Here is a 14,254-nt window from a genome sequence, read left to right as displayed (position 1 = left end):
ATCTATGATGGGATTGGCCTGTATTAATAAGGCAGCATAATACTATGGTGAATGGCAGCTTAAATTGATGGGAGAAACAGCCTCCAAAGAGACTGGAGGTGCTACTAAAATATTCAAAGGCTGTGTACTTGGCACACCTCACTGTGTACCAATTATTTCTTTATAAGTTTTGAAATATGAATTTCCACCAACAGACATGCATGGAATCACAGCTAAGTGCTTTATAAACTCCACACCCATTTCTTTTCCATTCTCAGTTTGAGCAGTGTGAATATTAAACTGAATATAAAATTTATGTTAGCATTCTTAAGTGCTCACTAGAGCCTAGAGGTTATCCCAACAGAAGTAATTTTTCAGTACTATACTGAAGGTCATTATTTTCACAGTTAAAATAATGGACTTTATTTACCCGATTTGTGTGATATGAGTCCAGAGTGAACTGAACTAGAACTAAAAGTACTATTTGTATGTACACTACAATGGACGTTTATGCAATAAACAACCAGCTTAAATTGTTTCCTTACCTGATTGCTGTGATCTAGTTAAGTGTACACCTAACCAGTAACAATGACACTTGTGTACACTGCAATAGAAGTCTACATGATGAACAACCATGTAACAGTTTGCATCTATCAAATACAATGCTCTTCAAGTAATGGTGGCCAAAAGTTATTAATAGTGTCTTGCATGTGAAGTTTTCTGTTTTCTAGTTGTCACATCTGTGTTCATTCAGTACATGTTAAAATAACAGGTGAATATGAATGGGGGAAGGATCTGACAGTAACTAAAAATGCTGAAACTTACATCCTCTATTAATTTCACCTATTGTTGCTAGAATAGTTGAACAATGCATTAACTTCTTTTCACATTAAAGATTATTCCTTCAATTTGAATGAGAAAAACATCACTGTATTTCACAACATTACATTGATTTTGAAAGATTATTATTATTGTTGTTGTGTTTGTGCATTATTTGTTGTTTTGAGTCTTACATGTATATGTAATGATAGTGAAATGTGCACACATATGAATGTGGACCTATACTGCTACTAGGTTCCCTATTACATACTGGTAGGCATGGTATCAATTGAGAATGTGATATACTATACGAATTATGCCAAGTACTCAGTTTAATATAGTAATAGGCCCACAGTTTATGCAAGATAATTTAAGTGGCATTTGGTTTATACTGGTGACACTTTCTATATGCATGTTTACTTATCTGCTACACAAAGTTGAATGGCAAACATATTTGCAGTCTATAAACCAAATTTATGTTTCCTGGTTAATAAATTCTTGGGTATGTTACAATGTCCAGAATTTCAGATTCTAGTATGAGGTTTGTTTCAGACAAATTATGTTCTTATAATCCTTCTTTATGTTTAGACAAAAGTTTCTTCTTCTCAGACTAATAGATGAGTCTAAATATATTCCCAAATCTATAATACACAGATATGTCCCATGAAAGTGTTTGACTTCAAGAGCTTTTTCAGTCAGGTACTCTCTTCATAGATGGAAACACATCATGCAGTCTTAGTCATACATGATTTGAAAAAAATAATATATTTATCAAGCACTATTTCTAATGCATTTGACTGAGCAAAGTGACACAATGGTTAAGACAATGGACTCATATTTGGGAGAACAATGATTTAAATTGCCATCCAGATTTAGGTTTTGCATTATTACCCAAAACTGTTTAAGGTGAATGCTCAGGCTGTTCCTTTGAAAGGGCACAGCTGATATATATATATATAAAATAAGAGGGAAACATTCCACGTGGGAAAAATAAAGATGATGTGACTTACCAAACGAAAGTGCTGGCATGTTGATAGACACACAAACATACACACAAAATTCAAGCTTTCGCAACCAACGGTTGCTTCATCAGGAAAGAGGGAAGGAGAGGGAAAGACGAAAGGATGTGGGTTTTAAGGAAGAGGGTAAGGAGTCATTCCAATCCCGGGAGCGGAAAGACTTACCTTAGGGGGAAAAAAGGACAGGTATACACTCAGCTTGTGTCTGTGTATGTGCTGTTGGATATGTGTGTGTGTGTGTGTGTGTGTGTGCGTGTGTGTGTGTGTGTGTGTGTGTGTGCGAGTGTATACCCGTCCTTTTTTCCCCCTAAGGTAAGTCTTTGTGCTCCTGGGATTGGAATGACTCCTTACCCTCTCCCTTAAAACCCACATCCTTTCATCTTTCCCTCTCCTTCCCTCTTTCCTGATGAGGCAACAGTTTGTTGTGAAAGCTTGAATTTTGTGTGTATGTTTGTGTGTCTGTCGACCTGCCAGCACTTTCATTTGGTAAGTCACATCATCTTTGTTTTTTTTATATATATATATATATATACACTCCTGGAAATGGAAAAAAGAACACATTGACACCGGTGTGTCAGACCCACCATACTTGCTCCGGACACTGCGAGAGGGCTGTACAAGCAATGATCACACGCACGGCACAGCGGACACACCAGGAACCGGGGTGTTGGCCGTCGAATGGTGCTAGCTGCGCAGCATTTGTGCACCGCCGCCGTCAGTGTCAGCCAGTTTGCCGTGGCATACGGAGCTCCATCGCAGTCTTTAACACTGGTAGCATGCCGCGACAGCGTGGACGTGAACCGTATGTTCAGTTGACGGACTTTGAACGAGGGCGTATAGTGGCCATGCGGGAGGCCGGGTGGACGTACCGCCGAATTGCTCAACACGTGGGGCGTGAGGTCTCCACAGTACATCGATGTTGTCGCCAGTGGTCGGCGGAAGGTGCACGTGCCCGTCGACCTGGGACCAGACCGCAGCGACGCACGGATGCACGCCAAGACTGTAGGATCCTACGCAGTGCCGTAGGGGACCGCACCGCCACTTCCCAGCAAATTAGGGACACTGTTGCTCCTGGGGTATCGGCGAGGACCATTCACAACCGTCTCCATGAAGCTGGGCTACGGTCCCGCACACCGTTAGGCCGTCTTCCACTCACGCCCCTACATCGTGCAGCCCGCCTCCAGTGGTGTCGCGGCAGGCGTGAATGGAGGGACGAATGGAGACGTGTCGTCTTCAGCGATGAGAGTCGCTTCTGCCTTGGTGCCAATGATGGTCGTATGCGTGTTTGGCGCCGTGCAGGTGAGCGCCACAATCAGGACTGCATATGACTGAGGCACACAGGGCCAACACCCGGCATCATGGTGTGGGGAGCGATCTCCTACACTGGCCGTACACCACTGGTGATCGTCGAGGGGACACTGAATAGTGCACGGTACATCCAAACCGTCATCGAACCCATCGTTCTACCATTCCTAGACCGGCAAGGGAACTTGCTGTTCCAACAGGACAATGCACGTCCGCATGTATCCCGTGCCACCCAACATGCTCTAGAAGGTGTACGTCAACTACCCTGGCCAGCAAGATCTCCGGATCTGTCCCCCATTGAGCATGTTTGGGACTGGATGAAGCGTCGTCTCACGCGGTCTGCACGTCCAGCACGAACGCTGGTCCAACTGAGGCGCCAGGTGGAAATGGCATGGCAAGCCGTTCCACAGGACTACATCCAGCATCTCTACGATCGTCTCCATGAGAGGACAGCAGCCTGCATTGCTGCGAAAGGTGGATATACATTGTACTAGTGCCGACATTGTACATGCTCTGTTGCCTGTGTCTATGTGCCTGTGGTTCTGTCAGTGTGATCATGTGATGTATCTGACCCCAGGAATGTGTCAATAAAGTTTCCCCTTCCTGGGACAATGAATTCATGGTGTTCTTATTTCAATTTCCAGGAGTGTATGTATGTATATATATATAGGATCATATACATATATATACATGCATATATATATACATGCAGTGCATCATTTTCTCTGAAACCTGAGATGTTAAATAACCCCTGCAACAAGAGCTCTGTCTCATTTGGACCAGTCTTCTTCTGCTGTCAAGATGTATTTCCTTGGCTGGTACAGTCTCCAGACTACATGGTCGTACCAGTGCCACGTAGAGGTAGTATAACTGATTGCTACAGATATATATATATATATATATATATATATGCGCAGTGAGCAGTGTTTGATAGAGAGTAGTAGATGGATAATAGTTGCCCGTGTAAGGGATCTCATTCTCATGCATAGGCCTTACAAATCTATATTGTCATGCCATACTCCCCAGGACCGGCAAAATATTATTGCTCTGTCTAGATTAATGCAATTACAGCTTAACAAGCCTCTGAAGCTATTAAAGATATTTTTGTATAAAGTAGTTAATATTAACTATAATCTATTTGTAATATTGTGTGTGTTGCAAGGGTAAACAAAAAATTGAGATTTTATGTGTGTTGCAAGGGCAGACAAGAGATACCAACTAAAGTCATGATAGCATGGCACAGAAGTATTGTCCATAAATTTGGTGGGTTATGATTGCTATTAATTCAGGAGTTAGTAATTTTCACCAAGATGGTATTTTTATTGTAAGGAAACACTCTGTGCATAGTTTGAATGGCCCTTAACACAAGGATAGTCTAGAGAGGCACCAGAGAAGTAATCTTGACCATCAGAGGAAGGCAGTGCTAGTCAACGGTACTTAACTTTGTAGACTATTCAAAACTGTGCAAGTGAGCACTTAGATTACCTATGAAAAGCAGAGCCTTCCATGCAGTGCATCATTTTCTCTGAAACCTGAGATGTTAAATAACCCCTGCAACAAGAGCTCTGTCTCATTTGGACCAGTCTTCTTCTGCTGTCAAGATGTATTTCCTTGGCTGGTACAGTCTCCAGACTACATGGTCGTACCAGTGCCACGTAGAGGTAGTATAACTGATTGCTACAGATATCAGGAGCTCAATCTAATACTAATGGTTAGTCAGAGAATCATTACACTGCCTTGTTGCCCACTAGTTGTGACAATCAGGCTATGAGAAACTATGGTGATCCCTCATAATTATGATCATAACCAGACTACTGATGTGTCCATGCCACTGCTAAGGTAAGTTGCCTTTTCTACTGCGGTGTGCCATCATTAGAACATATCTCTCTCACTCAGCTCAATTACGTATTTTATTTCTTTCTTTTGTAAGTGTTCTCTAATAATTTATGTGCGCAGTTAATTTTGTCCCCCATTCCTGTAGTCAACATCTTGTATCCAGGCCTTCTGCAACCTATTGCAGTGCCTTCTGATCTCTGTTAGTGATGTAATTTCATTTTTCTCTTTTCAAATTATACAATAACATGCGGAAAAGTAATACTTCCAAATTTTGTACATCAAAACTTTTAAACCATTTTAAATAAAACAAATATTATTAACACACTGCATCTTTATTCCTCATGTCTGCACATTTGTAGCCCTCTGTCACTAGAGGGTTCCAAACTACAGAATGTAACACATCAGTGTGTAACATAACTATGCCGGCGTGTGAGGAACAGCATGCTCCAAACGAGTTTTGAATTTGAATAGTTTATCTATACATGGAGCCCCCTGTCCTTCAGCAGAACAATGCTAGACTACACACGAGTGCTGTGACAAAATAATCAGATACCTTCCTGCATACAGTCCTTACTTGGCCCCATACGATTTTCATCTGCTTCCAAAACTTAAAGAACATGTTTGAGGACTTAACTTTGATATTGATGAAGTGGTGCAAGCAGAATAGAATAGAACAGAATAATTTTATTGTCATTAGGCCATTAAGGCAACAGACAAAGTCATACATATAATATAATATAATTCATGTTGCAATAGAACAATAGGTTTGTTATTACAGTGTAATATTACAATTGATGAAATCCTATAAAGTCATACTTATAGCACAATGTAATTCCTGTTGCAAAAGAGCAACAGATTTGTTATTACAGTATAATATTACAATTGACAAGGTCATACATATAATACACTATAATTCATGTTGCAAAAGAACAATAGGTTTGTTATTACATGGTTATATTACGATTGGTGAAATCCTACAAAGTCATACTTATATTACTATATAATTCCTGTGGCAAAATAGTAATCAGTTTGTTATTACAGTATAATTTTAGAATTGATAAAATCCTTTATGTCGTAGAATGGGTGGACAACTAACCAGTCATACAGTGCTTGTTTGAATGGTTGCTCTGGTACATCTTGCATAGCTCATGGAAGTTTATTAAATAATTTGTGCCCCATTAGTTAATAACTGTTTAGTGATTTTGAGAGTCTGTGGACTGGAGTATAAATACATCTATTCGTCCTAGTGTTGTAGCAGTGTAAATTTTCTCTGCATTTAGCTTCGTGTAGCTTCTTTTTTGAGTAGATTAAAACATACTATATATATATTTACTACTGTCATAAATTTTTGCCCAGGAAACAAAGGTTTACAGTGTGCAAATATGATGAGCCTGTAATTACCCAAATAGCTTTCTTCTGCAGTAGAAGGATGTTATGCACAGAACTGGAGTTTCCCCATAAAATGATACCATAGGTTATTATGCTTTGGAATCACCACCTATTACAATATCGTAATTTATCCATCTAGTTTTGCCAAGTACATGTAACAGCTGGTCCAGTTTCTCTAGAAATGCACTGACGATGCCCTAAGTTGATCTGTACAGGGATATTACCAATAACTTAAAACTGTCTAAAACTATGCCAGCACCTTCAAAGTTTAGTTCATCACACATAAAATATAGATCCAATCTATTGATTGAACATCTAAGTGACTTGTTAACATAGATTGCTACACCGCCTCTTAAATACAATTTTCTCCTGTAGCTATTGACTATATTATAATTATCAAATTTAACAAATGTTAGGTCACTCTCAGTAGCCCAGTGTTCACTCAAACACAAAATATCAAACCCATTTTCTATTCCAAGATTATTGACAATAAGTTCCTTATCCCTCACTCCTTGAATGTTAAGATAGCAGATTTTAAACTCAAACCTGTCTTTCCTCACAGATGTACCATTATGGCAAGGGGCTATTAAATCTCCTGCACTATTTACCTTATGGGCCTCTTCTACTTGCTGCCTTCGACTAAAAAATTATTTAGACGGAGAGGAGGAACTGTTTTTCGCTTACCCACAACATTTGACACTGCTACTGCTTGTTGAACTCTCTTCCCTTCTTCATGTTCATGTCTTGATCTCGATGACTGGGTTTCCCTTGTGGGTAGTTCAGATGTTGCTGCAGAATGGATACCTGTACCACTTGATGGAGCAATAGTTTTGTAGCTGAGTATGCTGCCACCGTTGCTGTTTCTATTTTCTCTGTTCCTTGCTGTGTTGTTCCATCTGTTGTAGCTGTTAATATGCCTGCTTCTCTCCCAACACGTTCTTCTGTAATCAAAGTTTCTTCAAGTTGTGTTACTGCAGTAACTGGAGTAGTTGGTAGGCAAGATACATTGCAGCTCTCCTTCACCATCAGCAATGGGTTTGGATTACATTTCTTACTTCTAGGAGAAACACTTTCCACTAATGCCTTGATCTTCTGGCTGAGTAGCGATTTGCCCCATTTATTTAAATGCATTCCATGTGTAGTGAAGTGCTTTCTCACCAGGTCATCAATATTAAGGAAAAGTGCATTTGAAGTGGCCCTGCAGATCTTTTTGTACATCCTGTTTGCTTTTTGGATCTCTCTGTTCACGCAAGAAGATTCAATAAGATCATAACCACGTGGTATGCCTACCATGATCATGTATTGATTCACTAATGTACATAGCACATTTCTTAACATATTATTTGCATCTATTAGTTCATTCTATTAGTTCATACACATCATTTGCACCACCTGTTATTACTATATATTCACTTTGCAACATGCAGTTATAGTTTTTACAGTATTTTAAAACTTCTGTCAGACCTGCTCCAGGTTTCACAATATTTGTAATAGAGAGATCTTGCTGGAGGCGAAGAATACTCGCAACTCCACTCCCGTGGCTGTCAGCAAGCAAAACTGTAGGCCTACTAAAGTTTATTTTTGTCATTTTATTTGCGGCAGTTCTATTTTTCCGACATTTAGCATTTACTTCCCGCCAATTCAGATAAATAATCTTGGTGTGAGTTGCTGGACTCGTCATTATCAACTTCACAATCTGTAATGAGACACTGAAATCTGTTTCTTAACGGAACTTTAAAATTGTTTGAAGCCGATTAAGGTTTTGCACACTTCTTTGGATCATTGTGCTCCTGAAATTGTCCGAGTTCTTTAAGTGAACTGATCATGTTCTCTTGTTGCTCTCAGTTCATTCTGCAGTGTTTCTAGTACTACAACTTCACAATTTGCCCGGTACATTTCAGTTGCGGCCAAACGTCCATTACATTTTGTTCCACAGGCACACAAAAGGTTTTCTTGATTTATTTTCGTGAAACGATGTGAGTGATACCATGTATACATTACCGAGCATGTTGTAATACCACTTGACATAATTTTGTCACCTAATATGCACCTTTAGATGCTAAATACTCACAATTTACGGAGCGGTTTACTACCACATCTATACTCACTGCCATCTTAGCTGAAAGGGAAGCATCAGTAACATTTAGAGTCTTGGTTGTCACAAATATTTGGCTGTCTCTTTTTAATATGTTGCAATTTCTGAGATTGTGATTATAACGGAACCTAAGAACACTGCTGTGTTACCTAAATACACATGGAGTTTGCTTCTATATTGATGTAAGAATGTGGCAATATTCCTTAATCTCTTGCTTCCCAATAAGTTGTCTCTCCAGGTGAGGATGTGGCTCTATCAGCAGAATCAAACATTCCACAGAGATGGTATCAACAAACTGGTATCCCATTGGGAGAAATGTGTTCATCACCAGGGTCACTGTGTAGAGAAATAAATAATCAGACATGAAGAATAAAGATGTAGAATGTTAATAACATTTGTTTTATTAAAAAAAAGCTTTAAAAGTCTTCACATAAAAAATTTGGAAGCATTACTTTTCAGCATGCCCTTGTACACATTTAAGTCTGTAGTGCAGTATTGTTTCATTAGACGTGCTACGCCCTTCTGGCCTTAGCACATTCAGTACTATGTCCGTATGCCATATGAGCATTCATGTATTGGCTGTGTGGATGGCACTCGTATTCCGTATGAGCACAGCTTTTCCATTCACTGTAATTTGTTTTCCCCACATGATACATGAATGGTTAGCTGTAGGATAGCCATACTAGTTAATATTTTCTCCACCAGAAGCAACGTGAGTCTATTTTCAAGTGTTTCTTTACTGAAAATGTTATAGGAACATCAGACAACAGCAGTCAGAACTGCCAATGAGCTGCAAAACGAGGAAGCTGAAGCAATATGATTTTTTTTCTAGTGCTCATATGTAAAAAATGAGTGTGATGTATTTTGCCCCTTCACAAAACATCAGTGAATCACCAAAGAGGATTCTGTACATTTGAAAAGAAATTTTACATGAATTGTGAAGCCAAACATTGTCATAGATTATACCACGAATGAGGCTGGTGTAGACTGTGTCAATCAACCTTACAGCTACTACCCACTTGCAAGCAAAACAATGAAATGGTGAAAAAATGTTTCTTTCACATTCTCCTAATGTCTACTGTGAATGATTTTGTTTTGCACATGGATGTATCCAAGCAAAAGATATATTTAGTGGAATTTATATAAAAAAAAAAGTTAGCATGGTCTTGATAGCTGTAGGAGAAGACATTCTACCACTGGAACCAACAATAGCCTAGAGAGAAATTTTAGTTGCAAGTTTCTAGAAATGCCGTGTGCTACTATAACATTTACTCTGTCAAAGGGAAGAAAGAGACTGGCAATCAGATAAGACAAGAAAGCAGATGGCAGAGTGAAATGCTGGATTTTGAGTACCACAATGTTTTCAAGAGTACAACTTGGAAGCGAATTATGTATAAATTAATGTAATAATTTTCTGTTATAAAATATAAAATAAATTTCTACCTTTGAAGCTATCTTTTTGTTTTTATTTCTACTTGAAATCTTTGTGAGCAAATGTTAAAACTTTTTTTTTTGGGGGGGGGGGGGGGTGGAGTTTTTTTTAAATATTTTTGGCAATGCTAATACACCAGGACTGATGCATACAAGCATGCATGTTTACTGATCTATGAAGTGTGGTGTTTAAAATGACACCAGATGTGTGCCTGTAAGCTGCTTGATAATTCTGTGATTGTTATTTAAAATTTATAGAAAATAGCCATTTTACCTACACAATTGAAGAGGAGAGATAGCATTGCTGAATTTGTTAGTCTATCATTTTGCTCAATCTAGTCTCCTGTCAGTGTGTAGACAAGGCCAATCATACCTGTAATAGGAAATGAATTCAATGTTTTATTCATGGTTAGGACAGAGAGGAGGGTGGTGGGTGTTCATTTTCAAGCCACACAGAAGGAAATGCAGTTCCACAATTTCAAATCTCTCTTACTCTACATGATACAAGTGCCTTATAAACTTTGGAGACATGTCCATGGCAATGCTATATTGTTCTTAATATTTTAATGGATGAGTCAAAAGAATGGAATGTAAAGAAAGGTGAAAGATAACAACTGTGGCATTTTTTTCACACAATTCTAGTGAGTAAGTGGCACTTACCTGGAATACCTTTTAATATCTTCTGTTGTCTAACATACTTCTTGTATTGTTAGAAATTCATTAGCACTTTGTTAGTACACATTAGCCTTACAGACTTCCTGTGCCAATTGTTAGGTATGTAACAACCATCCCAACGGTCATAACATTTTCTCATGTCAAACACTTGTAAATTTTTTACTTGGGCATTTTAAAGAATAAATTATCAGTGCCACAAAGGACTTCTGTAATCTTATGTGTAAATTACCTTTCACAAACTGTGCATGCAAGACATTTGCTTAGTGATGACATTGATGATCACATGTGTTCTGGGAAATTTTGCTATTTGTTTGCAGAAGTATTTATCTTTAAGGTACTATACTTAAACATGTTCATTGGACAAGATGGTCAATTTGGGTGTAGAATAAACAGAAATTAATTGCATAAATCTTTATTTGCAATTATAAAATAGTCATTTTGCCTTCATTCTGTCAGAACAGTACATTATTACACAAGTTTCTGGAAGTCACACTTACGTAAATTTCACAAGTACATACTGTTCATTAATACATCAATGGCACAAATTGCAAAGCATGACAAACTTTACAAAGTCTGTATTATTCAGGTACTTGTTGCTTATACAATATAATTCACAAGAGTGTCACATTAATAGCTACAAGTGGGAAATGAGCCATATTCACAGTGGGTGTGAAGACCTGTATAACCAAAAACTGGAGAAGGATGTACATTCCACTTCCACTTCTTGGTATGTCACTTTAAAATATGTAAAACAAATAACTTTTTATTATCAATACATAAAATTTTCTAAGTTTATGTAACAAATGATTAATTACTCTAGTCACTATCTGTAGGTACTTCACATACTTGTCAATAATGATTAGGCCTACCTCTTATATAGAAAATCACCAACGCTATTCAAATAATCATTAAGTAGTATTAAATTATCTGAAAATAGAATTCTGGATGGATTTTCAAGTTTTTAAAACATGTTATCATTCCCAACAATCTTCAAAAGCATTTATATTTTTGAAATTTTTACTCAGCATTTTAACCTGTGTTTTATTTCCTTAGCCCTAGTGTAGCTTTCCTCTTTCCATTCTTAGACTGACAGTTTTCTTCATTTACAACAGTGTGTTGCACACATTATTAATTCCATGTTCTATACCATTGCACTATCTCTTTGAGGTGTTTATTTTATTTTCTCTACCATCCTTAATATTATTGTCAATACTCTTACACTTTCTGAGTGATACATCACATTATAGCTTATTCAGTTACGTTATTATATTATTTATAACTAATCAGTTTTGTTCTATGTTTTCTTTGGCAAATAAATTTATCTCTGCAACGTCCTTGGTAGTGAAACTTAGTTCTCTTACATACAACTAATGTTCCAGTGTAGTGCATGCATCTGTCAAACAAAAATTGATATTACAGCATCCGGTTGGGTACTTTTGCTGTTTTACACATCAGATAAATGTTTCCTTTTTTATTGTCTTTCTTGGAACACAAAGTCGACAGGTCCTGATGGATTCAAAAGGAATTCAAACTTTAGATTCAATTCACCTTTAAATGTAAGGTGAAAATCTCTTGCAACCTGAAAAATATTTGCAAAAATTAAATAATAAATACTATTTTCATGTGGTAAATCATTAATCAGAAAATAAAGGACAGTGGTACCCTTCTGAGAGTACAGTAAACCTGCATAAAAATTACACTGAGGAGGTTAGAGATGTAGGGAATTCAAAACATAAATCACTCACAGTATATAACTCTACTGAATATGACAGTTTTGCAATTTAATGGAGATATCTTATCTTGGAATGTCTTTTAATAATTTATCTCTACAATAAGTATATTTTCTGATGATTATTTATTTATTATTGTGTTACTAGTATTATCAGCATTGAAGTACCAGTCTGACCTTAGTATTGGGAAGAAAATTGTATTACTAAATATAACGGAGTCTTTGAGTCAGGGCGGCAACAGTGTTTGCCTAGAATTAGAGTTTTTATATAAAATGAGTGTACATGGAAAATCTCTGATTCAGGAATGAAGAGTAGTTTCATTGTAATCCAGAAACCAGTAATAATTCTTCACACTGCCTGGTGTAATGTATTTTCCATTTACAACCACGCCTTTGGTCTGAAAGGGTGAATAAGGCAGATTTGGAATGAAATACATGTAAAACACAGCTACAGAGTTTCAAACAAGGAAATATTGACTTCCATACTGATTAACTGGTTAATATGAGGTTCATTTGTATGTAGAAAAGTATATGATACACAAACTCTTTAATCAAATAGAGGATTGCTAGTAACTCAGTGCTGAAATTATGACAGTTGATGACAGATCCCACTTCAGAGACTTTCAACTAAAAATCATATACTATGTAATCAAAAGTATCCAGAGACGCCAAAAAACACACATTTTTCATATTAGGTGCATTGTGCTGCTACCTACTGCCAGGTACTCCATATCAGAGGCCTCAGCAGCTCCGCATATCTCACAGACTTCGAATGTTGTCAGGTGACTGGGTGTCACTTGTGTCATACGTCTGTACACGAGATTTCCACACCCCTAAACATCCCTAGGTCCACTGTTTCCAACGTGATAGTGAAGTGGAAACGTGAAGGGACACGTAAAGCACAAAAGCGTACTGACTGACCTCACCTGTTGACTGACAGAGATCACCGACAGTTGAAGGAGGTCATAATGTGTAATAGGCAGACATCTATCCAGACAGTCACACAGTAATTCCAAACTGCATCGGGATCTGCTGCAAGTACTATGACAGTTAGGTGGGTGGTGAGAAAACTTGGATTTCATTGTAGAGCGGCTACTCATAAGCCACACATCATGCTGGTGCCTCGCTTGGTGTAAGGAGCGTAAACACTGGATGATTGAACAGTGGAAAAACGTTGTGTGGACTGATGCATCATGCTACACAATGTAGCGATCCTATGGCAGGGTGTGGGTATGGCGAATGCCCAGTGAACGTCATCTGCCAGCGTGTGTAGTGCGAACAGTAAAATTCGGAGGCAGTGGTGTTATGGTGTGGTTGTGTTTTTCATGGAGGGGGCTTGCATGCCTTGCTGTTTTGCATGGCACTATCACAGCACAGGCCTTAATTCATGTTCTAAGCACTTTCTTGCTTCCCACTGCTGAAGAGCAATTTGGGGATGGTGACTGCATCTTTCAACATGATCGAGCACCGTTTCATACTGCACAGCCTATGGCGGAGTGGTTACATAACAATAGCATCCCTGTAATGGACTAGCCTGAATCCTATAGAACAGTGGTTCCCAACAGATGGTCCGCAGATCCCCAGGGGTCTGCAAGGTATGACAGAGGGGTCCGCAAGATGCTATTAGAATAAAAAAATATATTAAATATATTTCGTATGATAAAAATTTTTTGTTTTGGTTGCTTCCTGCATGAGTAGAGCTTTAGCGAACACTAACGTCTGTGTCTAGCATCTTCCTAGAGCCAACTGACACTAGCACACTCTAGTGCAAAACTATAATAAGATAGAGGCAAATAGTTCTGCTGTATGCCGTTAGACTGCGTGCGCTGCCTCTTTGCAGCTGACAACTGACAGTCATGAAACTTCGTGGCAGATTAAAACTGTGTGCCGGACTGAGACGTGAACTCGGGACCTTAGCATTTTGCAGGCAAGTGCTCTACTATCTGAGCTCCCAAGCATGACTCACAACCCTCACAG

At 38.3% G+C, this 14,254-nt stretch overlaps 1 protein-coding gene across 2 annotated transcripts in view; it reads right to left on the bottom strand.

Moving 5' to 3' along the window:
• Positions 1-10,996: 10,996 nt before the first annotated feature.
• LOC126471449 (ecdysone 20-monooxygenase) overlaps positions 10,997-14,254 on the bottom strand; it is a 173,935-nt gene continuing 170,677 nt past the window's right edge. For both annotated transcript variants that reach the window (XM_050099635.1, XM_050099637.1), the window contains exon 11: positions 10,997-12,127. In XM_050099635.1, coding sequence (XP_049955592.1) covers positions 12,020-12,127 — 108 coding nt within the window. In that variant the 3' untranslated portion in view covers positions 10,997-12,019. The remainder of the gene's footprint in view (positions 12,128-14,254) is intronic.

The sequence above is a fragment of the Schistocerca serialis genome, chromosome 3 (genome assembly GCF_023864345.2).
Source record: "Schistocerca serialis cubense isolate TAMUIC-IGC-003099 chromosome 3, iqSchSeri2.2, whole genome shotgun sequence".
Lineage (NCBI taxonomy): Eukaryota > Metazoa > Arthropoda > Insecta > Orthoptera > Acrididae > Schistocerca > Schistocerca serialis.
The sequence above is the reverse complement of the archived record's forward strand: the minus strand, read 5'-3'. Positions and strand labels throughout refer to the sequence as shown.